This window comes from Amblyraja radiata, assembly GCF_010909765.2.
Source record: "Amblyraja radiata isolate CabotCenter1 chromosome 42 unlocalized genomic scaffold, sAmbRad1.1.pri SUPER_42_unloc_1, whole genome shotgun sequence".
Classification (NCBI taxonomy): Eukaryota; Metazoa; Chordata; class Chondrichthyes; order Rajiformes; family Rajidae; genus Amblyraja; species Amblyraja radiata.
The window spans coordinates 1,938,311-1,963,324 of NW_022630087.1; the positions used below are offsets into that span (position 1 = coordinate 1,938,311).

General features: G+C 45.7%; 2 protein-coding genes across 2 annotated transcripts; both read left to right on the forward strand.

Annotated features, from left to right (window-relative positions):
- Positions 1-1,240: 1,240 nt before the first annotated feature.
- Positions 1,241-14,363, forward strand: LOC116969002. The gene is made up of 5 exons (XM_033015977.1): positions 1,241-1,433; positions 3,554-3,723; positions 7,205-7,376; positions 7,458-7,526; positions 13,878-14,363. The coding sequence occupies exons 1-5, from the start codon at positions 1,373-1,375 to the stop codon at positions 14,123-14,125; spliced, it is 720 nt and encodes a 239-aa protein (XP_032871868.1). The 5' UTR covers positions 1,241-1,372; the 3' UTR covers positions 14,126-14,363.
- A 369-nt stretch (positions 14,364-14,732) lies between these two features.
- Positions 14,733-18,644, forward strand: LOC116969008 (NACHT, LRR and PYD domains-containing protein 3-like). Its single transcript, XM_033015984.1, has 6 exons — positions 14,733-14,812; positions 16,048-16,134; positions 16,286-16,456; positions 17,519-17,689; positions 17,847-18,014; positions 18,489-18,644. Exons 1-6 carry the CDS (start codon positions 14,733-14,735, stop codon positions 18,574-18,576), a joined length of 765 nt encoding a protein of 254 aa, XP_032871875.1. The 3' UTR covers positions 18,577-18,644.
- The last annotated feature ends 6,370 nt before the right edge of the window (positions 18,645-25,014 follow it).

Here is a 25,014-nt window from a genome sequence, read left to right on the forward strand (position 1 = left end):
GGTCTGGAATAATGATACGGTGATCAGGGGATTTGAAATCTTCGAGGATCTGGCACAGATGATGAATTGGGTCTTTGGGTAGATCATCTAAAAGGCATTTGGAATGCAGGGCAGACACGAGGTGCCAGGTGGTCTACTCCTGCGCTTGTTATTTGGTTCTTGAGTTACATAGGTATACCATAGCTTTTTGTTTTCAATGGGGTGTTTTTCTCATCTCATCTATATTGCTGGTGTTTGATGCTTCTGTTCTAGGAAATATTCTACATGGAGATCTTGTAATTTGGGGCACATCCTTCATTCCTGATTTTAAAATAGCCAGACAAATCTTCCTTTATATTTACAACGTTTGTCATTTTTGAAGTATGTTGGAGTGGGGCATTCTGAAACCTTGGGGAGATGCAATATGAAATAGGTTTTATAAGCAGCTGAATATAGAGGTAACAGATTGTAATAGAGGGGTTGCACGTAAGGTCACTGGGTCATAGGGCTTGACGCACGGAGCCGCTAAATCCATCTGGAGAACATTGCAGCTTCCGGTATATGTTATTAATGCAAGAAACGCATACTTTCTTACCTGTTAAAAACGGCCAAAATGTTGAACTTTTCCGCAGTAAAAAATTGTGGAAGTTGGGGTAAGCGTGGGAGATACGTACCCAACTTCGGAATTCCAAACGTGAAGCGAAATGAAGGTAAAGAGGAGCGAGAGCTGAAGGGACAACAACAGCTAAAGTGCTTGGCGGACATTGGCCGTGCAGATATCGGAATTGAAAATATTGGGTATTATCGCGTTTGCTCACTGCATTTCATCAACAGTAAGGCATTATTTGTGTTTTTTCTTGATTCCTTTGGTATCTAAAAAGTCTCAGAAGTGATAAATCTGGCTGTAAATTTTGCTTCAGAGGTGTTTTCTTTTTGTATGTAAATGCCCTCTTGAGAACCATGGGCGATTTAAATATTTTACAGCCAAATTTATCACTTCTGAATTTCTTATTCTTATTTCCTGGAACGATAGTTTGCCATTTGCGCTGTCTCCAAAGTATATTTGTTCCATTATTTTGGGGGTTTGAATTATTGATAAGACAAGCTTGTGTTGAAGGGACTGAATCTGTCTGAAGAAGGGACTTGACCCCAAAACGTCACCCATTATTAAAAAACCTTTCCCCCCAGAGATGCTGCTTGGCCCGCTGAGTTACTCCAGCATTTTGTGTCTACCTGCGATTTAAACCAACATCTGCAGTTCTTTCCTACACGGTTGACAGCATGTGATGTCATCAGCTGAAGGTGTTGTCCTGCTCCTTTGAATTGTTGTCTAATACCGGCTTTTAATCTGTATATTACAGAGCAACGGGACGAATGAACGACAGTCACCATCATGGCTGATGAAGCGGACCAGGGAGGAGATCCAGTGGCCTCGACAACGAAGACAGACGATGGTGTGTTGCAGAATTACGTCAGATATAAATGTCCCAACAATGTGACTGGATCAGATTGCCTGACCTGCAGCACGCACGGGGAGAGGGAATAGGGGATCAACTGAAGGCCGATAGACCTGAGCCGGAGGGAGTACAAGAATGATAGGGCATGACTGTCTGCAATAGGGTCATTTGATGGGTATAAAGACTGCCTGGCAGCAGCTACTAGAGGGGAATGAACATGTGACGATTGGAGGTTTTTAAAAGTGAGAGAACTGCTCCGACTCAGCGTGGCCGTTAGCAGAAGAAGCAAAGAGGTTAAGTGGTGAACAACAGATGTTGAGGATCTGATTAGGGAAAATAAGTGAATGCTTGTCAGGGATGGGATGCTACTCCCAGTGAGTCATTTGAGGTTAAATGGGGAAATAAAACAGAACCAAAGAGTTAGGAAGGTCAAAAGAGGCCTGAACCCGAACGGGTTGATTGTGGTTGGGGAGAGAATGCGGGAAAAGTGGTGGGAGACCGGCACGGGAAAGTTGGATATGGATCAGGTGGTGAGGGAGGAGGGAGTGTGGATTGGCAGATGGTTAGAGATGAAACCATGACTAAAATGAGACTAAAGAGAAAATAAGGCAAAGGTCTTGTAATGCGAGAAGATGTTTGAATGACATGAAATGATAAAGCCAGTGGAGAGATTTGGGTGGAATGGTTGGGGAAATTTACGGATGGGGAATAGGTTATGTATTGGGATAAGGAAAGAAGGAAAGCGACTAGGAAGTATTGAAAGAGGTTGGAGAATTCTATCTAAACTAGTACACTGCAGTACAAGAACAGATCTGCCGTCTAGTTCTTGGTTCCATTCCCCTTTAAAAAAAGACTTTGGGCACAGAGGGAGGAGGATATATGGAATGTGTTGCCAATAACATGGTTTTAGTGACATTTGGGCAGGTACATGGGCAAGAAAGGTTTGGAATGATAATGGCAAACATGGACAAACAGGGCTAGCTCAGATAGGGCAGGTTGGTCGACACGTCTGCGTCTGGCCGAAGCATCTCTGTCTGTGCGGTGTGACTTTGTCATTCTTACTGCTGCGCACCCCAGTATTGCCATAGACCCCCAGCCAGAAGAACAACCCTTTGATCATTCTTATTATGATGTTATCAGACTGCTGAAAGATCCTTGCATTGGTGAGTGGCGGCCTGTGTGGGACACAGTCCTTATTTTTACAAACTATTTCATTGCGGACGTTGGATGTTTTCTCCGAAACTGTATCGCTACATGCTGAGAAAACTATATTCAGCACTCTCTTTGCTCTACCTGCTGTACTTGTGCTTGGCTTGGTTGCATTTATGTATAGTATTATCGGATTAGATTGGATAGCATGCAAACAAAATATTTTCACTGTTTCTCAGTACATGTGATAATAATAAGTTTCAGCACAGTAGAGCAGCTGGTAGAACCGCTGCCTCACGGCGCCATAGACTGGTTTGATTCTAACCACGGCCACTATTTGTGTGTAGTTTGCATGTTTTTCCTATGATGGCGTGTGTTTCCTCCCATGTCCCTAAGGCATGCTGGCATGAACGTCAATTGCCCTCTGTAAATGTGCTACTAATATGCAGAACGCAAGATAACATAAAACTAGTGTGAGCGGGTGATCGATTGATGATTGGCGTGGACTCGCTGGGCCGAAGGGCCTGTTTGCATACTGTGCCTCTGAACTGTGAATGCTAACTCTGAAGCTAAAGTGTGACAATAAGTCGAGGTTAATGTCGCAACGGTGTATTCTGTTAAAAGGTGTCGACATTGTGTCCATCCAGAATCAAGAAGCGAATGCACCCGTGGGATTGAACAGTGGAGGAGGGACAATTGTTGTGAGTTAGCGCATTGTTTAGATGCCGCAGGGTATAAGTTACAACAACAGCCTGGGGACCATTGTCAGGGCAAGCCGAGGATCACAGCCGGGTCTCCCTCCGTGCAGGGTGCGGGTAGAACCGGCACGTGGCCTGACAGCAACCCGCTGATTGGAGCGCCTCATCTCCGTCATGTGGTCTGCCTTTTAGCAGAGTGTGGGTGGTGAAAGCTATCTGTGGTGGAAAACAGACAACCCTTGATAATTCCGTTATTTTGATTCATCACAGCTCCTCCAGTGTCTTCGATGACGGAGCTCCTGGATAGGTGTGATGATTCGCAGCTGCTGGAATCGACAAATCATTACCGCAAGAGGCTGGAAGAGGCGATTCAAAAGGCGGTGGAAAATGTCGTCTTCGTTCTAGCATACGAGAGATATTTCAGTGAGCAAGAGTACAAGGTAGGGAGAGGAATGGACGAGTGGGTTAGTTCAGCCGATACTCAAATGTTTTCATGCACACATATTGTGGGCCGAAGGGTCCATTCTTGTGCTGTACTGCTCTCTATAATTACAGCTCAGTACGGCGCAGTCACAAAGAATATTGCGTACAGTGGTGGTGAGTTTCTCAAACACGCCATTATATTCAGGATGTGGTGCAATACACTGACACAACCCAAAGTGTTTCAATGATTCACATCGCTAGCAAAACACTCACAACATAATAGTTTTATGCGTATTTTACATTGTTGGGATAATTAATAGGTGATCAACTTCTCTTTGCAGTCTTACATCCTTGTTTTTCCCCTAGGTCCTTTTTAACCTTCTCTGCCAAATCGGTACAATTAAAGGCCTTCTGTTATGTCCTGGTGAATCTTGTTAGCCTCAGCCTGGTTTACAAACTCCTATATTTATCGTTACTCCGGCCAGCTATGCTTTACAATGTAAACACTTTCTGAATCTATATTTGCCTTTCCCAGTGTAATTTACCTTCCACATATTGACCTTTTTCCCCAACATGCTTCCTTAGTATGTAAACCTTTGGGTTTAACATGCTACCAACTTACTCTTATCAATTTCAGAATTCTTACATCAACCCCTGGGCCATTTCGTTTAACATCTATTGTTAGCAAGATGATAGGCTCAATAATAATTTAAAACAATCTAATTCTTTGAGAAAGCAGATCATGCAACATGCTTTAACGAAGGCAAATCACGTCTGACAAATGTATTTGAGTTGCTTGATGATTTAACCCGCAGAGTACACAGAGGGGAACAGAGGGAACTGCAGATGCAGCAATCTTAAGCAAGAAACAAAGTGGTGGATTAATCCAGCGGGCCTGGCAAACTCCCTGGAAGGAAATTTCCGGCTTGGTCCTTTCTTCAGAGTAGGTTGTGGGAAAGCTGTGGCGTTCACTGGATCTTCGAATGGCATTTAATAATGAGCCCTGTAAAATGCAAGTGCCGGGATCTTAGTTTAGTTTGTTGTTGTCACGTGTACCGGGGTAGAGTGAAAATCGTTTTATTACGTACAATCCAAACAACGAAAAGATTATTCATGATTACAATCCAGTCGTCCACAATGTAGTTGTTCAAGGATCAAGGGTACAACAATTATTGCAAAATAAAGACCCATAAATTCCAATTAAAGATAGTTCAAGGTCTCCAATGAGGTTGCTAGAAAGTCTGGATCGCACTCGAACTGGTGAGAGGACGGTACAGTTGTCTGATAATAGCTGGATAATAGTTTGAAACTGAAATGACAATGGAAATGAAATGAAGATGAGTTGTTTGGCCTGTCTGAAAGCACTCATTACGGCCCACACAGCACCTATTAGTCCCTTTTGCCCAAAATGCCCGTATTAGCGCAGGAAGAGCATTTTGGCCCAAAAGGCCCTTGCCAGGCCTGGAAAAGTGCCTTTCAATGAGATTTCACACAGATAGTTTTTATTAAACAGTTCCTTCAACCCATCAGGTCTGTACTAGCCCAGGAGGAGTCCCTTCAGCCCATCAGTAAGTATTAACCCTCACCCTAGATTTTTCTCCTTCCCTTCATTGGCTCCCTGTGAGATCCAGGCCAGGGTAGACTTTCCTCCTTCATTGCTGTGATCTATAGAAAAAGATGAAAAATGTCTAAAATCGATTCTCCACCCTCTCCCCTCTCACAGAGTCGCTCACCTGTTTTGGGCAGAATTTCTGGCAGTTTCTGAGCTGCCAGCCACCAGGCCTGAGTGACTGAGCAGTGACCCCAGCATTGTAGCATACCAGGTTAATAGACAAAATGTTTCAGTCTCAGGAGGGCACCGATATACAACACCACAGGTCAGAATCTTAAGAAGGGCTCAACACCAAAATGTCATCTGTCCTTGTGCCTTGATAGCTGCTACCCGAACCGAAGTGTTTGAATTTAGTTTAGAGATACAGCGCGAAAACAGGCCCTTCAACCCACCGGGCCCACGCCGACCTGCCATCCGCGCACATTATACTCTCACTAGGGACAATTTTTACATTTACCAAACTAATTAACCTACAAGACCTAATTATCCTACAACCCTGTACGTCTTTGGAGTGTTGGAGGAAACCGAAGATCTCAGAGTAAACCCACGCAGGTCACGGGGCGAACGTACAGACTCCGTACAGACAACCCATAATGTGATTGAACCCGGGTGTCCGTTGCTGCTTTGGCTGTAAAGCAGCAACTCTACCGCTGCGCCATCGTGTCCACCTTCCAGCGCTTTGTTTTATTTGATTAAAGAGAATGCATTTTCTCTTACAGTACATTGCGGCAGTGAGGTATGCGCATGTGTTAATCGATGAAAGACGCAAAATGCTGGAGCAACTTAGCGGGTCAGGCAGGATATCTCTGGAGGAATGAACTGGGTGATGTTTCGGGTTGAGTTCCTTCTTCAGATTGAAAGTCGGGGGAGAGGGAAACCTCTGTTCCTGTGCCTTATCTCCAGAGATGCTGCCTGACCCGCTGAGATGCTCCAGCATGTTGTGTTTATCTTCGGCATGAACCAGCATCTGCATCTTCCTACACTTTTAATTGATGAAGTCGGATGGTGCAGAACATCCTGCTCTGCATTCATCACATGCCCGCATTGTGCTTCGGAGTGGCTTGAAAGGCAGAGGAATTTGATCCCATTGATACTCCAGGAGATTGTCGACAATCCCTAATACCCAACTCCGGCATGGGACTGTAATGCTCTCAGTTACAAAGACCCAGCCGGCCACTGCATTCACTGCTCCATATGTCCGGGAAGTCCATCCCTGAGCAATTCCTCGCTTTCTTATTTGACGTGACTCTGTCCCGCTCCTTCACAATATCTTCCTTATTAATCTTATCGTTCAGTTGGAAATGATACAGGCTAGATTAACCAGGATGCCCAGGCCTACTTCTTGAGTTATATGGGGAGGTTAGGTATGCTGGGATATTTTTTGTCGGTGTGCAAGAGAATGAGGGTGACTTTACTGAGGTGTGCAAGACAAAAAGATGCTGGGATAAAGGGAACACAGTCTTGTTTTCCAGGATAAAGGATCCAGAAACTGGAGGGTGTAGGCTTGAGGGGAGATGGGAGAAATGTAGGTGGAATCTGGGGACATCAGGTTTACCTAGAGAGCAGTCCATATCTGGAACACAATGCCAGAGGAAGCTGGAAAAGCGGATAACATTAGGGATTTGAAAGTACATTCAGACAGATGAGTGGGTAGGAGGGGCTAATGGGGCTGTAGACCAAATGCAGGCAAATGGCCCTAGCTTACAATTGCAACTTGGTTGGCATGGACAATGTGGGCTGAATGGCCTGTCTCCGTGTGTTATACTACTCTATCACTCTACCACTTAAGGCACTGTGACTCCAGTAAATCCATCGCCAAGGTTGGCCGAGGGTTCCGTTTCCGTGCAGTACAGCTATATAACTCCTCGTCTCTACGCTCTTCACAGCGAGTCATCAAACGCTCCAAGAGAGGAAGCTGTGCGGCCGGTTCCACACTTCTCCTCAACCTGGTGACTGAGAAAGAGCCGCGGGTCCGTAATCTGATATGGAAATGTTTCGTAAAAATGCACCACCTGCTCCCCAAACTGGAGGAGTTGCTGATAGCAATGGGGGAAAAAGGTACAGGACATTTTTCTATATAGAATTTGATCTTTTTGCCACAATGCACCTCAGACTCATTCCACAAACTGATTCCAACAGGTTCTGATCTGATCGAATCGTTCAACAATGACATGAAGGCTTCCTCGGAACTATCTGCTCATCTGAAAGGTATTCAATTGCATGTTTTGTTTAGTTCAGGGCTAGGGCATGGAAACATGACATTCTGCCCAGTGCGTACACGTCATCCATCGTTCACCTTTTCACGCTAGTCCTATTGTATCCCATGTTTATATCAACTTGCAGTCTAGGGACAATTTGCAGAGATCCAATTAACCCACGTCTGTGCGGTGTGAGGAAAGTGAAGGACTCTTGGGGGGGACCCTCATGGTTACGGGGAGAAGCTGCAAACTCCACATAAACAGCACCCGAAGTCAGGATCAAACCTGGGTCTCTGGCACTGTGAGGCGACTGGTCCTCCAGGTCTCCCAGCTTTCTTCAACCAGCCCCACTTTAAACAGCCTGAAGAGGTTTCCTGACATGACATATCTCACATCCTTGTTCTCCGGGGATGCTGCATGGCCTAATGAGTTACACCAGTACTATCCTATTTTTCTGCAAATCTGCAGTGTGAATTTGTGATTCTCATACTGAATGTCCCGTGGGAGAATGCAGACCATATTCTTTCTTCACCACTCTATGAACTTTGTCGGCACTTGGTCAGGGGTTATGAGTTTGCACTACAAGGATCAGTACATCAACACTGCTCAGAGCATTGTCAATAGACAACAGGTGCAGGAGTGGGCCCTTCGAGCCAACACCGCCATTCAATGTGATCATGGCTGATCATCCTCAATCAGTACCCCATTCCTGCCTTCTCCTCATATCCCCTGACTCCGCTATTTTTAAGAGCCCAATCTAGCTCTCTTGAAAGTATCCAGACAACCTGCCTCCACCGCCCTGAGCCACTCTGAGGCAGAGAATTCCACAGACTCACAACTCTGGGTGAAAAAGTGTTTCATCGTCTCTCTTCTAAATGGCTTGCCCCTTATTCTTAAACTGTGGCCCCAGGTTCTGGACTCTCCAACATTGGGAATATGTTTCTTGCCTCTTGCGTGTCCAAACACTTAATAATCTTATATGTTTCAATAAGATCCCTTCTCATCCTAAATTCCAGAGTATACAAGCCCAGCCACTCCATTCTCTCAGCATATGACAGTCCCGTCATCCCGGGAATTAACCTTGTAAACCTACGCTGCACTCCCTCAATAGCAAGAATGTCTTTCCTCAAATTTAAAGACCACAACTGCACACAATACTACAGGTGTGGGCTCACTAAGGCCCTGTACAACAATAGAAGGACCTCTTTGCTCCTATACTCAAATCTTCTTATTATGAAGGCCAACATGCTATTCACTTGCTTCACTGCCTGCTGTACCTGCATGCTTACTATTATTGATGAACAATGACCCCCAGGTCCCGTTGTACTTCCCCTTTTCCCAATTTGCACCATTTAGATAATAATCTGCCTTCCAGGTTTTGCCACCAAAGTGGATAACCTCACATTTATCCACATTAAACTTCATCTGCCATGCATCTGCCCACTTGCCCAACCAGTCCAAGTCACCCTGCATTCTCATAGCATCCTCCTCACAGTTCACACTGCCACCCAGCTTTGTGTCATCTTCAAATTTGCCAATGTTACTTGTAATTCCTTTATCTAAATCATTGATGTATATTGTAAATAGCTGCAGTCCCAGCACCGAGCCTTGCGGTACCCCACGAGTCAATGCCTGCCGTTCTGAAAGGGACCCGTTAATCCCTACTCTTTGTTTCTTGTCTGCCAACCAATTTTCTATCCATGTCAGCAGCCTGATCTATTCGTCTCTTGATTGTATACACATTTATAAGATCACTCCTCGTCCTCCTGTGCTCAAGGAATAGAGTCTCGGCATACTCAACCTCTCCCTATAGCTCAGACACTAAAGTCCAGGCAACATCCTCGTAACTCTTCTCTGTACCCTTTCCAGCTAGATAACATATTTCCTATAACATGTTCCGCAACTCCACCAATTTTGGTTGTGTCTGGAAATTTACGAAGCAGCCTATCTATATTTACAGCCAAGTCATTTTCATACATCATAAACAGCAAAGTTCCGAGCACAGATCACTGCGGACTCCACCAATCACATACATCCAGCCCGAATAACTCCCTTCCAACAGATCTATCTGTCCTGCATCAGTAAAACAGTTCTGAATACAACTGAACAATTCACCGTGAATATAGTGAATCTTAATCTTCTAGATCAGCCGACGATGATGGGGTTTATTAAATGCATGTCAAAAGTCCATGTAGAAAACATCCACTGTCCGTCTCTCAACGATCACCTACATTACCTCCTCAAAAACACAGTTTTTCATATGACATGACCTGGCGTGAAGAAAGATTCTAAGGGGAGTAGGAGGCAACTGTGGCTGACAAGAGAAGTTAGGGATAGAATTAGATTAGATTAGATTAGATTAGATTAGATTATTTAATGACCACACAGTCAAGCTGGTGGAATTCAGGTTCAGTACAGGATGTTACAAGGTAGGCTGATTCCCGTCAAACATAACATAAAACACAACATCATACAATATACAGTACATGCATGGGGAGGATATGTGCTGTTATCATAGTGTGTTCAGAATTCGGATTGCGTGTGGGTAAAAACTGTTTTTAAATCGAGATGTCTTGGCGGACAGTGAGCTGTAGCGCCTTCCTGATGGCAGCAGGTGGAAGATGTGATGAGCTGGGTGGGAGGGATCAGAGATGATTTTCTTCACCCTTGACACAGACCGTTTGTGATGGAGTGATTCTATTGATGGAAGGGGAGTGCTGATGATTTTGGATGCTTTGTTAACTATGCGTTGTAATTTATTACGGGAGTGAGTGTCTAAACTGCTGAACCAGACTGTAATTGATGAAGTGAGCATGCTTTGGATGATGGCTGTGTAGAATTTGATTAGGAGGTGTTTCCTTACTCTAAACTTCTTGAGTTAAAGAAATAAAACTAAAAGAAAAGATGTATAACACAGCAAACAGTAGCCGGAAGCCAGAGGATTGGGAAACTTTCATAGGACAACAGAAGGAAACAAAACGGGCAATACGGGCTGAAAAGATGAAGTACGAAGGAAGCTGGCCAGGAATATAAAGAAGGACAGTAAAAGCTTCTTTAGATATGTTAAGGGAAAAAGAGTAGCAAAGTCAAACGTGGGTCCCTTGAAGGCAGACATGGGTGAAATTATTATGGGCAACAAGGAAATGGCACAAGAGTTGAATAGGTAGTTCGGATCTGTCTTCACTAAGGAAGACGCAAACAATCTACCAGATGTACTGGAGGACAGAGGATCTAAGGGGGTAGAGGAACTGAAAGACATTTTCATTAGGTGAGAAATAGTATTGGGTAGGCTAATGGGACTGAAGAATGATAAATCCCCAGGGCCTGATGGTCTGCATCCCAGGGTCCTCAGGGAGATGGCTCTAGAAATAGTGGACGCATTGGTGATCATTTTCCAATGTTCAATAGATTCAGGATCAGTTCCTGTGGATTGGAGGATAGCTAATGTTATCGCACTTTTCAAGAAGGGAGCGAGAGAGAAAACGGAATTACAGACCAGTTAGCCTGACTTCGATGGTGGGAAATATGTTGGAGTCAATTAGTAAAGAGGTAATAATGGGGCATTTGGATAGCAGTAAAAGGATTAGTCCAAGTCAACATGGACTTATGAAAGGGAAATCATGCTTGACTAATCTTCTGGAATTTTTTGAAGATGTGAAAATGGATGACGCTGTGCCAGTGAATGTAGTGTATATAGACTTTCAGAAAGCCTTTGATAAGGTCCCGCACGGGAGACTGGTGACTAAAATTAGAGCACACCGTATTTACAGCCAAGTAGGGTGTTGACATGGATAGAAAATCGGTTGGCAGACAGGAAGCAAAGAGCAGGAGTGAATGGGTCCTTTTCAGAATGGCAGGCAGTGGCGAGTGGAGTGCCGCAAGGCTCGGTGTTGTGGTCGCAAATGTTTACCATATATATTAATGATTTGGAAGAAGGAATTGGGAGCAACACTAGCAAATTTGTGGATGACACAAATCTGGGTGGCAGTGTGAACAGGATGTTAGGAGGTTGCAGGGTGACCTGGACAGGTTGAGTGAGTGGGCAGATGCGTGGCAGATGCAATATAATATAGATAAATGTGAGGTTATCCACTTTGGCGGCGAAAACAAGGGGGCAGATTATTATCTCAATGGGGTTAGGTTAGGTAAGGAGGATGTGCAGCGAGAGGGTGTCCTTGTACACCAGTCACTGAAAGTTGGCGTGCAGTTACAGCAGGCAGTGAAGAGAGCTAATGAAATGTTGGTCTTCATAACAAGAGGATTTCAGTATAGGAGTAAAGAGGTTCTTCTGCAGTTGTACAGGGCCCTGGTGAGACCACACCCAGAGTATTGTGTACAGTTTTGGTCTCCTAATTTGAGGAAGGGCATCCTTGGAATTGAGGCAATGTAGCGTAGGCTCACGAAATTGATCCCTGGGATGGCGGGACTGTCATATGAGGAAAGATTGAAAAGACTAAGCTTGTATTCACTGGAGTTTAGAAGGATGAGGGGGGGGGGGGATCTTATAGAAACATAAAAATTATAAAAGGACTGGTCAAGCTATGTGGTACACAGTATTAGTGAGACCACATTTGGAATACTGTGTACAGTTCTGGGGTCCATACTTAAGAAAGGATGTACTAGCCCTGGAGGCAGTGCAGCGAAGGTTTACAAGATTAATTCCTGCAATGAGGGGATTGACATATGAGGAAAGGTTAAGTAGGCTGGAACTCTACTCTTTGGAGTTTAGAAGAATGAGAGGCGATCTCATTGAAACATATAAGATCGTGAGGGGCCTTGATCGGGTGGATGCACCGAGGATGTTCCCAATGATCGGGGAAACTAGAACTAGGGGACATAGTTGCAGAATAAGGGGGGGCTCTTTTAAAACTGAGATGAGGAAGAACTTCTTCACCCAGAGGGTGGTTAATTTATGGAATTCACTGCCCCAGGGGGCAGTGGAAGCAGAAACGTTAAATATATTTAAGACTAAAATAGATGGTTTTTTAGCTGCCAAGGGGATAAGGGGCTACGGGGAGAGGGCAGGGATATGGACCTAGGTATGGTTAGTATAGTAAGACCTGAGTGATCTCCTGGACAAGTGTCGATCGCCTAGATTGGGGTCGGAGAGGAATTTCCCGGATTTTTTTCCCGAATTGGACCTGGGTTTTTATCCGTTTTTTTGCCTCCCCCAGGAGATCACGAGGTTCTTGGGGTGGAGAGGGGTGATAGCGGTATAAAGGGGAGGGTAGTGACTTGTGTTCTGTGTCTTGTGTCTACTGTTTGTGGGTAAGTGTGTCTGTTTAGTGTTCAGCCATGAGCGAATGGCGGTGCGGGCTCGACGGACCTGGTGGTCTACTCTCGCACCTACTTTCTATGTTTCTATGTTTCTATGTAAGCTAGATGCAGGAAAAATGTTCCCAATGTTGGGCGAGTCCAGAACCAGGGGCCACAGTCTTAGAATAGAGGGGAGGCCATTTAAGACTGCGGTGAGAAAAAACTGTTTCACCCAGAGTTGTGAATTTGTGGAATTCCCTGCCACAGAGGGCAGTGGAGCCCAAGTCACTGGATGGATTTAAGAGCAAGTTTTGATAGAGCTAGACAGAGTTAGAGATCTTGGGGATTGTGGAATCAAGGGATATGGGGAGAAGGCAGGCACGGGTTATTGATTGGGGACGATCAGCCATGATTATAATGAATGGTGGTGCTGGCTCGAAGGGCTGAATAGCCTCCTCCTGCACCTATTTTCTATGTTTCGCTGACTTTCCCTAGTAGTCATATTCTTTTCCAAATCATATTCAAACAATCCCTCTCCAATGGCTTCCCAACCACAGACGAGGTTCATTTCCTGGTTCATCTCTACTTTCTTCCTTAAACAAAGGAACAACCCTGGGTATTCTCCAGTCCTCTGCGATTATGGAGAGACAGGTCATTGATGATGTTAAACATTGGAAGTACACTATCTAATGAATGACGGCACGCTGGAATAACTCGCACTACCCGCTTTCTGGGAAACTCTTTCATTCCCGCGTTGATTACTCTTGAATTTAGAGTTGTAGTGATAAATTTATACTGTCACACAGCACGGAAACAGGATCTTCGATCTAATTTGTACTTACCGACCAAAATGCCCCATTTAAGTTCTCCCGACCAGCCGCGATTGCCCAATATTCCTCTAAACCTTTCCAATCGATGTACTTGTCAAATACTATTTTTCCAATTTTGTTCTGCTTAGTTGACCAATAAACAACAATAACTATCAGATAACATATAATCAATAACACAGTCAACTAATAACCATAATATTAGAATTCGTGAATGTGTTTTTCTTTGCGTGATGAATCTAATTTCAAGACCTCTTGTTTATCTCACCTGATAAAAGATGTTCAGCAGAAGCACATGGAGACACTGAAGGCACAGACTGAAATGCTGAGCGTGAACACCATCCTGATGAAGGAGAAGGTTAAGGTTTTCCAGCTGCTTGATCGATACGCCAAGCTCACGGTCATCTCCACTGTTCGAGATCGGACACTGGTGGAACATGAGCTGCTGGCAAGAGGCCGGGACCATGAAGAATGGAGAGAGGAACATCTCGGGGGAGAGTTTGAAAAAATCCGAACTGATCAGTAATTCCAGAACGTTTCGGCGAGCAAATCCAAATCTGGGAATTCGTCTGCCGTGGCCGGAGTCCCGGGGATCGGAAAAACAACAATGGTGGAAAAGATTGTTCATGACTGGGCCACGGGGAAAATATACCAACAATTCCAGTTTGTCTTCAGTTTCAAATTCCGGGATTTAAACACAATTAAAGACAGAATAAACCTGAGGGAACTGATTCTGGAGCAATATCCTTACTTTGAGAATATGCTGCGGGAGGTCTGGAAGATTGCTGTTTATATTCGACGGTCTGGATGAATTCAAGGGCAGAATCGATTTTGCTGACAGTCGGAGAGACACCGAACCTAAGCACCAGTGCCCAGATCCCGAGTGGTGGTGTGAAGTGTCTGACATTGTGTACAGTTTAATCCAGCACAAGCTGCTCCCAGGGTGTTCAGTGCTGGTGACCACCCGCCCCACTGCGCTACATTTACTGAAAAAGGCAGCGATCAGTGTCTGGGCTGAAATCCTGGGATTTGTTGGTGAGGAACGGAAGGAATATTTCACCAGGTATTTTGAAGATCAGACGGTGGCAGCAGCTGTTTTCAAACACGTGAAGGAGAACGAGATCCTGTACACCATGAGCTACAACCCCGCCTACTGTTGGATCCTTGGCCTGACACTGGGCCCCTTCTTCACACAAACACACCGGGGCCCGCAGCAAGTTCCCAAGACCATCACCCAACTATATTGCTACTTTATTTACAACATCCTGAAAAACCACGGCCGTGAGATTGAGAGCTCCCGTGAGGTGTTACTGAGGGTTGGTCAGATGGCCTTCACTGGAGTGGCTGAGAAGAACATTGTGTTCACAGATGAAGATTTGATCAAAATCAATCTACAGCCTTCCCAGTTCCTGTCCGGGTTCCTGATGGAACTTTTGGAGAGAGTGGGTTCAGCCCGGAGCGTGGTGTACACCTTCCCGCACCTCACCATCCAAGAGTTTGTAGCCGCACTCGCGCAATTCATGTCTTCAGATCGCGGGGATATCAAGACACTCCTCTTTGAAGCCCATGGCATGACAGACGGGCGATTTGAAGTATTTCTCCGTTTTGTCGCTGGTCTCTCCTCCCCACTGGCAGTTTGGATCCTGGAGGAGTTTCTGGGTCAATTCCCTCATCAAACAATCTGCCGAGTGATTGACTGGGTGAAGGAGGAGGTTAAACGCCGGGCTGGAAACACAAGGAGTGAAGCTGGTAAACGGAGCCTCCTGAACACGCTGCACTACCTGTTTGAGTCTCAGAATCCTGTACTGGCTCAGCAGACACTGGGATCTGTGGAAACACTTTCATTCCATGGACTGGGACTGACCCCGATTGACTGTGCGGTCCTGTCTCATGTCATCAGGCCCTGTGATACAATCAAACACCTCGATCTGGAGAGCTGCCGCATTCAGTGTGAAGGTCTCCAGCGGCTGGGACCGGCTCTGCACAAGTGTCAGGAATTGAGGTAACTGTCCGTTTGACACTAACACTGAACTGTAAAATGGTTTCACTATTTTGTAATTCCATCCAGCACCCCTTCTATGGGGCCGAGCGGCCGTCACTGTGCACAGGGGGGGGGGGGCACCCCACCTATTTTACCCTCTCTTCCCCCGGGTCACCGGTGGTCGTCTCCACTCCCCCCCCCCCCCCATCTCCCCCGGGTCACCGGTGGTCGACCCCTTCCCCCGGGGCGCGTGTTGCCTGCCGCCGTTCTCTGCACGGGGAACATTTCCCGGTCGTTGGTCAGGGAATGAGAATAAATGGTGAAAGTCACCAAACACCGCGTCCACAGAGATTTTTTCAATAATGTGCTGAAGTGTTTCCATACATATCCGTTTGAGAGAAGTTATCTATCTCAGCCTAGCCGGGGTTTGTATCCATTTGTTTCATACTCTGTCTGTTTGTGTTTAGACTGGGACGCAACGCCCTAGGTGATTCCGGAGTGAAACTGGTGTCTGCGGCTCTGAGGAACCCGGGCTGTAAAATACAGATGCTGTGGTAAGTCCCAGATTGTGAGAGATTGTGTTTACACTCACTGGGTGTCTGACACTGAACATTAATATGATCAGTAATTGTGTCACTGATAAACATTGGGGATTTGCACCGTCTCCTGTCTGTGTCTCTCACCCTCACTCTCTCTCATCTCCAGGCTGCAACGTGTCGGTCTCACAGATTCTGGAGCCGAGGATCTCGCCTCCGCTCTCAGTACAAACCACACGGTGACGAAGCTGAACCTGAGTGAGAATAAACTGGGAGATTCCGGAGTGAAACTGGTGTCTGTGGCTCTGAGGAACCCGGACTGTAAAATACAGACACTATTGTAAGTCCCAGACTGTAAGAGATTGTGTTTACACTCACTGGGTGTCTGACACTAATATGATCAGTAATTGTGTCACTGATAAACACTGGGGATTTGCACCATCTCCTGTCTCTTTGTGTCACTCACCCACTCTCTCTCTCTCAACTCCAGGATGAACCGTGTCGGTCTCACAGATTCTGGAGCCGAGGATCTCATCTCCGCTCTCAGTACAAACCACTCACTGACGCAGCTGTACCTGGGAGATAATAAACTTGGAGATTCCGGAGTGAAACCGGTGTCTGCGGCTCTGAGGAACCCGGACTGTAAAATACAGATACTGGGGTAAGTCCTAGACTGTGAGAGATTGTGTTTACACTCACTGGGTGTATGACACTGAACATTAATATGATCAGTGATTGTGTCACTGATAAACACTGAGGATTTGCACCGTTTCCTGTTTCTCTCTCACTCACCCTCACTCTCATCTCCAGGCTGGACAGTCCAGAAATCAGAGATGCAATGGGACTTGGGAGTATTGGTGCAGGATTCCCAAAAGGTTAATAGTCAATAGAAATAGGTGCAGGAGTAGGCCATTCGGCCCTTCAAGCTAGCACCGCCATTCAATGGGATTATGGCTGATCATCCCCAATCAGTACCCTGTTCCTGTCAAGATAAAGGAACCACATTCCCTCATGCCTGTATGAACACAGGAGATGCATTTGAGCGTTAAAGCACCTTGCCAAGCCCGGGGAAAAGGCCATTAAATGGATTTTGCTGCCTTGCAGAGAATGCATTTTAGGTCCCACAAGGGCCTGCAAAAGTGCAGAAGGCATTCCCTCATGTCTGTATGAAATCAGGAGATGTATTTCAGCTTAAAAGGAGTTAGCTGGACCTTGCAAAAGGCCAAAAATTGCATTTTGCAGCCTAGCAGAAAATGTTTTTCCTCTGGCACAAGGCCCCCAAAAAGCCTACAGACCAGTCCGTCATGTCTGTATGAAGTCAGGAGATGTATTTGAGCTTAAAAGCGGCTTGCTAGACATGTCACTCTCTGTGTCCCTCACCCTCACTTTCTCTCATCTCCAGGCTGAACAGTGTCGGTCTCACAGATTCTGGAGCCGCGGATCTCACCTCCGCTCTCAGTACAAACCACTCACTGACGAAGCTGTGGCTGGGTGATAATAAACTTGGAGACTCCGGAGTGAAACTGGTGTTTGCGGCTCTGACGAACCCGGACTGTAAAATACATAGACTGGGGTAAGTCCCAGACAGTGAGAGATTGTGTTTACACTCACTGGGTATCTGACACTGAACATTAATACGATCAGTAATTGTGTCACTGATAATCACTGGGGATTTGCACCGTCTCCTGACTCTCTGTGTCCCTCTCACTCTCACTCTCTCTCGTCTCCAGGCTGGATGGTGTTGGTCTCACAGATTCTGGTGCCGAGGAACTCGTCTCCACTTTCAGTACAAATACTTCGCTGACGGAGCTGTACCTGGCACAGAACTCCCTCACAGACCAATCTGTCCCCGCTCTCCACCGCCTCATACTGGCCCTCCCCAGACTGAAGTGGATCAGGTGAGTGTTTGTGTTAATGTTTAATGTGATAAAATATCAGCAGATCCGTGGGCTTCTTTCTCCTGTGATTTTGTTCAATAGACAATAGATGCAGGAGTAGGCCATTTGGCACTTCGAGCCAGCACCGCGATTCAATGTAATCATGGCTGATCATCCCCAATCAATACCCCGTTCCTGCCTTCTCCCCATATCCCGACTCCGCTATTTTTAAGAGCCCTATCTAGCTCTCTCTTGAAAGCATCCAGAGATCCTGCCTCCACCGCCCTCTGAGGCAGAGAATTCCACAGACTCGCGACTCTCTGTGAGAAAAAGTGTTTCCTCGTCTCTGTTCCAAATGGCTTACTCCATATTCTTAAACTGTGGCCCCTGGTTCTGCACTCCCTCAACTGTAAGTGTTGTTGAAATATTAACCCCAGTCTGTTACTGACACTGTTTCATCTGTTTATTTCCTCTTTATTCCTCGATTTATTTCAGGCTGGGGGCGAATAAGTTCAGTCCGACCGGGAAGAAGGAACTGAGGTCGATGCAGGAATCCAGATGCAGACTGAGAGTGGCCGTGTGAACATCTCTGGGTGTAAACGTCACCGCCCTGGGGACGGGAATAATGTTGTCCGATTCCTCGCCCACCCCTTGAAACGGCCGCCCTCCCCTTGAAACGGCCGCCCTCCCCTTTAATCGGCCGCACTCCACTTTAAACGGCCCCCTCCCCTTTAAACCCCGACACTTCCCGTGCCTTCTGGGCTGTGGCGTGAGAGGTGGCCCTGCCTGCTGTCACGTGACCCGGGTACGCGGCGCTGGTACTGATGCCGGATATCCGTTGCTGCCTGCCCTCCAGTGGGGGACGGGGGAATTGCAGCGGGGACCTGCAGGATCCCAGATATGACTTTATCATTAGCGGCCCCCGCTCTTGCTGCGGGTTGATGGTGACAACTGTATCCATTTGGCGGAGAAGATTAAACATGACTCTGGTGGATTCCACCGCAGGGCATCGGAGATGTCCTCATTCTTCAGGGAATGTGGGTTCTCCTCTTCTACTACAGATGAGGCTCTCACCAGGGTCTCTTCAATACCCCATGACTGCTCTCACTCTCCATCCCCCTACTCGTAACACGGGCAGAGTCCCCCTTGTCCTCACCATCCACCCTACCAGCTGTCACATGCAACAGATAATCCTCCGGCATTTTCGCCACCTCCAACGGGATCCCACCACCGGCCACATCTTCCCATAACTACCTGGTCAATTCGTCCCTTCCCACCCAAAACACACCCTCCCCTGGTACTTTCCCTTGCAACCGCTGGAAATGCTACAAAAATGTCACTTTACCTCCCCCCTCGGCTCCATCCAAGGACCCAAGCAGTCTTTCCAGGTGAGGCAAGGTTCACCTGCACCTCCTCCAACCTCATCTACTGCATCTGCTGCTCAAGGTGTCAGCTGCTCTACATCGGTGAGACCAAGCGTAGGCTTGGCGATCGCTTCGCCCAACACCTCCCCTCGGTTCACAACAACCAACCTGATCTCCCGGTGGCTCAGCACTTCAAGTCCCTCTCCCAATCCCAATCCGACCTTTCTGTTCTGGGCCTCCTCCATGGCCAGAGTGATGCCCACTGTAAATTGGAGGAGTAGCACCTCATATTTCGCTTGGGCAGTTTATACCCCAGCGGTATGAACATTGATTTCTCCAATTTCAGGTATTCCATGCTTTCTCCTCCCCTTGCCAGCTCTCCCTCAGCCCACTGTGTCCACCTCTTACTTTCTTCTTCCTGCCCCCCCCACCCTCACATCAGTCTGAAGAAGGGTCTCGACCTGACACGTCGCCTATTTCCTTCGCTCCATAGATGCTGCCTCACCCGCTGAGTTTCTCCAGCATTTTTGTCTACCTGGTGGAAAGCAAGGATGTAAGACTGCAAAGAAAAGTTGATCACCTATTAATTATGCCAAAAATGTAAAATGCGCATAGAACTATTGTGTAAATGTTTTGAAAATTTGCTAGCGATGTGAATCATTGAAACACTTTGGGTTGCACCACATCCTGAATATAATGGCGTGTTTGAGACCACTGTACGGGATATTCTTTGTGACTGCACCGTAATTATAAAGAGATGTGTAGATTGGTTACTCCTTACTAACCAATTGTAGTGCTTGTTAGGAGATGTTCTGCCTAATATGCGGTTTATATTATCAGAAGTCTGTTTAAGTAATTAGCAAAGATACTGGAGCGGAGCAAGATAGACCACTCCTGCAAAACCCAATGGACTGACGTGTAATATGCAACGGAGCGTAACTATCGCCATTTCAGTAAGCCCGACCCGACTTCAGTTATGCCTCTCGCAGTGTAATCAGTGTTGCGGGGGAACAATTTGTGCTTACTATGTTTATAGTAAGTGTATAGTATCTTTGCTTGCACACTATGTAATATTATGTTTATTGGTAATTAGTCGGAGTAGCTGCTAGCTTACTGTAACACCATGCAGATGAACGCTGTGAGTGGACTTTAATAAACATGTGTTGTATCTTGACGTATGTAAGACTCGATTCATTACAAGCAGTACAGCACAAGAATGGACCCTTCGCCCACAATATGTGTACATGAAAACATTTGAGTATCGGCTGAAATTACCCACTCATCCATTCCTCTCCCTCCCTCACTGAAATATCTCTCGTATGCAAGAACGAAGACGACATTCTCCACCACCCCTTGGATCGCCTCTTCCAGCCTCTTGCGGTAATGATTTGTCAATTCCAGCAGCTGCGAATTAGCACACCTTTCCAGAAGCCCCGTCATCGAAGACATTGGAGGAGCTGTGATGAATCAATATAACAGAATTATCAAGAATTGTCTGTTTTCCTCCACAGATAGCTTTCACCACCCCACTCTGCTAAATTGCGGACCACATGACGGAGATGAGGCGCTCCGATCAGCGGGTTGCTGTCAGGCCACTGTCTACCCACACCCTGCACGGAGGGAGACCCGGCTGCAATCCTCGGCTTGCCCTGACAATGGTCCCCAGGCTGTTGCTGTAACTTATTCTCTGCGGCATCTAAACAATGCGCTAACTCACAACATTTGTCCCGCTCCCATTGTTCAGTCCCACGGGTGCATTCTCTTCTTGATTCTGGATGGACACAATGTCAACACCTTTTGACAGAATACACAGTTGCGACATTAAACTCGACTTATTCTCACACTTTAGCTTTAGGGTTAGCATTCAGAGTTCAGAGGCACAGTATGCAAACAGGCCCTTTGGCCCAGCGAGACCATGCAAATCATCAATCGATCACCCGCTCACACAAGTTTTATGTTATCTTGCGTTCTGCGTATTAAAGGCAAATTTACAGAAAGCAATGGATGTTCATGCCAGCATGCCTTAGGGATATGGGAGGAAACACACGCCGTCATAGGAAAAACATGCAAACTTCTCACAAACAGTGGCCGTGGATAGAATCTCAGCATGAGATTTCTCAGCATGTAACAATAGTTTCAGAGAAAACATCCAACGTCCGCAATGAAATAGTTTGTAAAAATATGGACTATGTCCCCACACAGGCCGCAACTCACCAATGGAAGGATCTTTCAGCAGTCTGATAACATCATAATAAGAATGCACAAGATTCACAGCAACATGGTCCTATACATTCAGAACTGGTTTATTGAGAAGACAAAGGGTTGTTCTTCTGGCTGGGGGGTCTGGCAATACTGGGGTGCACAGCTGTAAGCTGAAGAGTGGAATTCAAAGGGGAAGTGCAGGTGAAGTTATTTTGTATAACCATATAACAATTACAGCACGGAAACAGGCCATCTCGACCCTTCTAGTCCGTGCCGAACACATAAACTCCCCTAGTTACATATACCTGCGCTCAGACCATAACCCTCCATTCCTTTCCCATCCATATAACTATCCAATTTATTTTTAAATGATAAAAACGAACCTGCCTCCACCACCTTCACTGGAAGCTCATTCCACACAGCTACCACCCTCTGAGTAAAGAGGTTCCCCCTCATGTTACCCCTAAAGTTCAGTCCCTTCATTCTCAAGTCATGTCCCCTTGTTTGAATCTTCCCTACTCTCAGTGGGAAAAGCTTTTCCACGTCAACTCTGTCTATCCCTCTCATCATTTTAAAAACCTCTATCAAGTCCCCCCTTAACCTTCTGCGCTCCAAAGAATAAAGCCGTAACTTGTTCAACCTTTCTCTGTAACTTAGTTGCTGAAACCCAGGCAACATTCTAGTAAATCTCCTCTGTACTCTCTCTATTTTGTTGACATCCTTCCTATAATTAGGCGACCAAAATTGTACACCATACTCCAGAATTGGCCTCACCAATGCCTTGTACAATTTTAACATTACATCCCAACTTCTATACTCAATGCTCTGATTTATAAAGGCCAGCACACCAACAGCTTTCTTTACCACCCTATCCACATGAGATTCCACTTTCAGGGAACTGTGCACAGTGATTCCCAGATCCCTCTGTTCACCTACATTCTTCAATTCCCTACCATTTACCATGTACGTCCTATTTTGATTTGTCCTGCCAAGATGTAGCACCTCACACTTATCAGTATTAATCTCCATCTGCCATCTTTCAGCCCACTCTTCCAACTGGCATAAATCTCTCTGTAGACTTTGAAACTCTACTTCATTACCCGCAACCCCACCTATTTTAGTATCATCTGCATACTTACTAATCCAATTTACCACACCATCGTCCAGATCATTGATGTACATGACAAACAACAGTGGACCCAACACAGATCCCTGTGGCACCCCACTCGTCACTGGCCTCCAACCTGACAAACAACCATCCACCATTACTCTCTGGCATCTCCCATTCAGCCACTGTTGAATCCATCTTGCTACTCCACCATTAATACCCAACCATTGAACCTTCTTAACCAACCTTCCATGAGGAACCTTGTCAAAGGCCTTACTGAAGTCCATATACACAACATCCACTGCTTTACCCTCATCAATTTCCCGAGTAACATCTTCAAAAAATTCAAGAATGTTAGTTAAACATGACCTTCCAGGCACAAATCCATGTTGACTGTTCCTAATCAGACCCTGTTTATCCAGATGCTTATATATATTATCTCTAAGTATTCTTTCCATTAATTTGCCCAACACTGACGTCAAACTAACAGGTCTATAATTGCTAGGTTTACTCTTAGACCCCTTTTTAAACAATGGAACAACATGCGCAGTACGCCAATCCTCCGGCAGTATTCCCGTTTCTAATGACATTTGAAATATTTCTGCCATAGCCCCTGCTATTTCTACACTAACTTCCCTCAATGTCCTAGGGAATATCCTGTCCGGACCTGGAGACTTATCCACTTTTATATTTCTCAAAAGTGTCAGTACTTCCTCTTCTTTGATCCTCATAGTTTCCATAGCTACTCTACTTGTTTCCCTTACCTCACATAATTCAATATCCTTCTCCTTGGTGAATACCGAAGAAAATAAACTGTTCAATATCTCCCCCATCTCTTTTGGCTCTGCAGATAGTTGGCCACTCTGACTCTCTAATGGACCAATTTTATCCCTCGTTATCCTTTTGCTATTAATATAGCGGTAGAAACCCTTCGGATTTACTTTTACCTTACTTGCCAAAGCAACCTCATATCTTCTTTTAGCTTTTCTAATTTCTTTCTTAAGATTATTTTTACATTCTTTATACTCCTCAAGCACCTCATTTACTCCATGCTGCCTATAACTATTGTAGATCTCCCTCTTTTTCCGAACCAAGTGTCCAATTTCCCTTGAAAACCATGGCTCTTTACAATTTTTACGATTTCCTTTCAACCGAACAGGGACATAACGTTTCTGTACTCTTAAAATTTCACCTTTAAATGTACTCCATTTCTCTTCCACATCTTTCCCATAAAACAAACTGTCCCAATTTACTCCTTTTAAATCCTTTCGCATCTTCTCAAAGTTAGCCTTTCTCCAATCAAAAATCTCAACCCTAGGTCCAGTTTTGTCCCTCTCCATAATTATATTGAAACTAATGGTATTGTGATCACTGGACCCGAACTGTTCCCCAACGCATACCTCTGCCACCTGACCCATCTCATTTCCTAACAGGAGGTCTAGTAGGTACTTCTATGTATTGTTGCAAAAAACTATCCTGCACACATTTTACAAACTCCAACCCATCCAGCCCATTTACAGAATGTGTTTCCCAGTCTATGTGTGGAAAATTGAAATCTCCCACAATCACTACCTTGTGCTTACTACTAATATCTGCAATCTCCTTACATATTTGCTCTTCCAATTCTCGCTCCCCATTTGGCGGTCTATAATACACCCCTATAAGTGTTGCTACCCCTTTCCCATTTCTCAGTTACACCCAAATAGCCTCCCTAGACGAGCCGTCTAATCTATCCTGCCAAAGCACTGCTGTAATATCTTCCATGATAAGCAATGCAACACCTCCACCTCTTGCCCCTCCAATTCTATCACACCTGAAGCAACGAAATCCTGGAATATTTAGTTTCCAATCACAGCCCTCCTGCAACCATGTTTTACTGATCGCCACAACATCATACTTCCAGGTGTCAATCCAGGCACTTTTCTTACAATGCTCCTAGCATTAAAATATACACATTTAAGAAACCCACCCTCTCTTATTCTCTGATTATTTTCTCTTTCTTCTCTCTCCCCTACATTTTGGGTCAGAGTGCTACCATTCTCTGCCCCCTGCTTCACACACTGACTGCTAGCTTTCCCAAGTTGAGTCCCTCCCCCCAACCATAATAGTTTAAAGTCTCCCCAGCAGCCTTTGCAAATCTCCCCGCCAGGATATTGGTCCCCCTTGAGTTCAAGTGCAACCCGTCCTTTCTGTACAGGTCGGACCTTCCCCAAAAGAGGTCCCAATGATCTAGAAACTTGAATCCATACCCACTGCACCAGTCCCTCATCCACGCATTTATCCTCCACCTCGCTCCATTCCTACTCTCACTGTCGCGTGGCACAGGCAGTAATCCTGAGATTGTTAC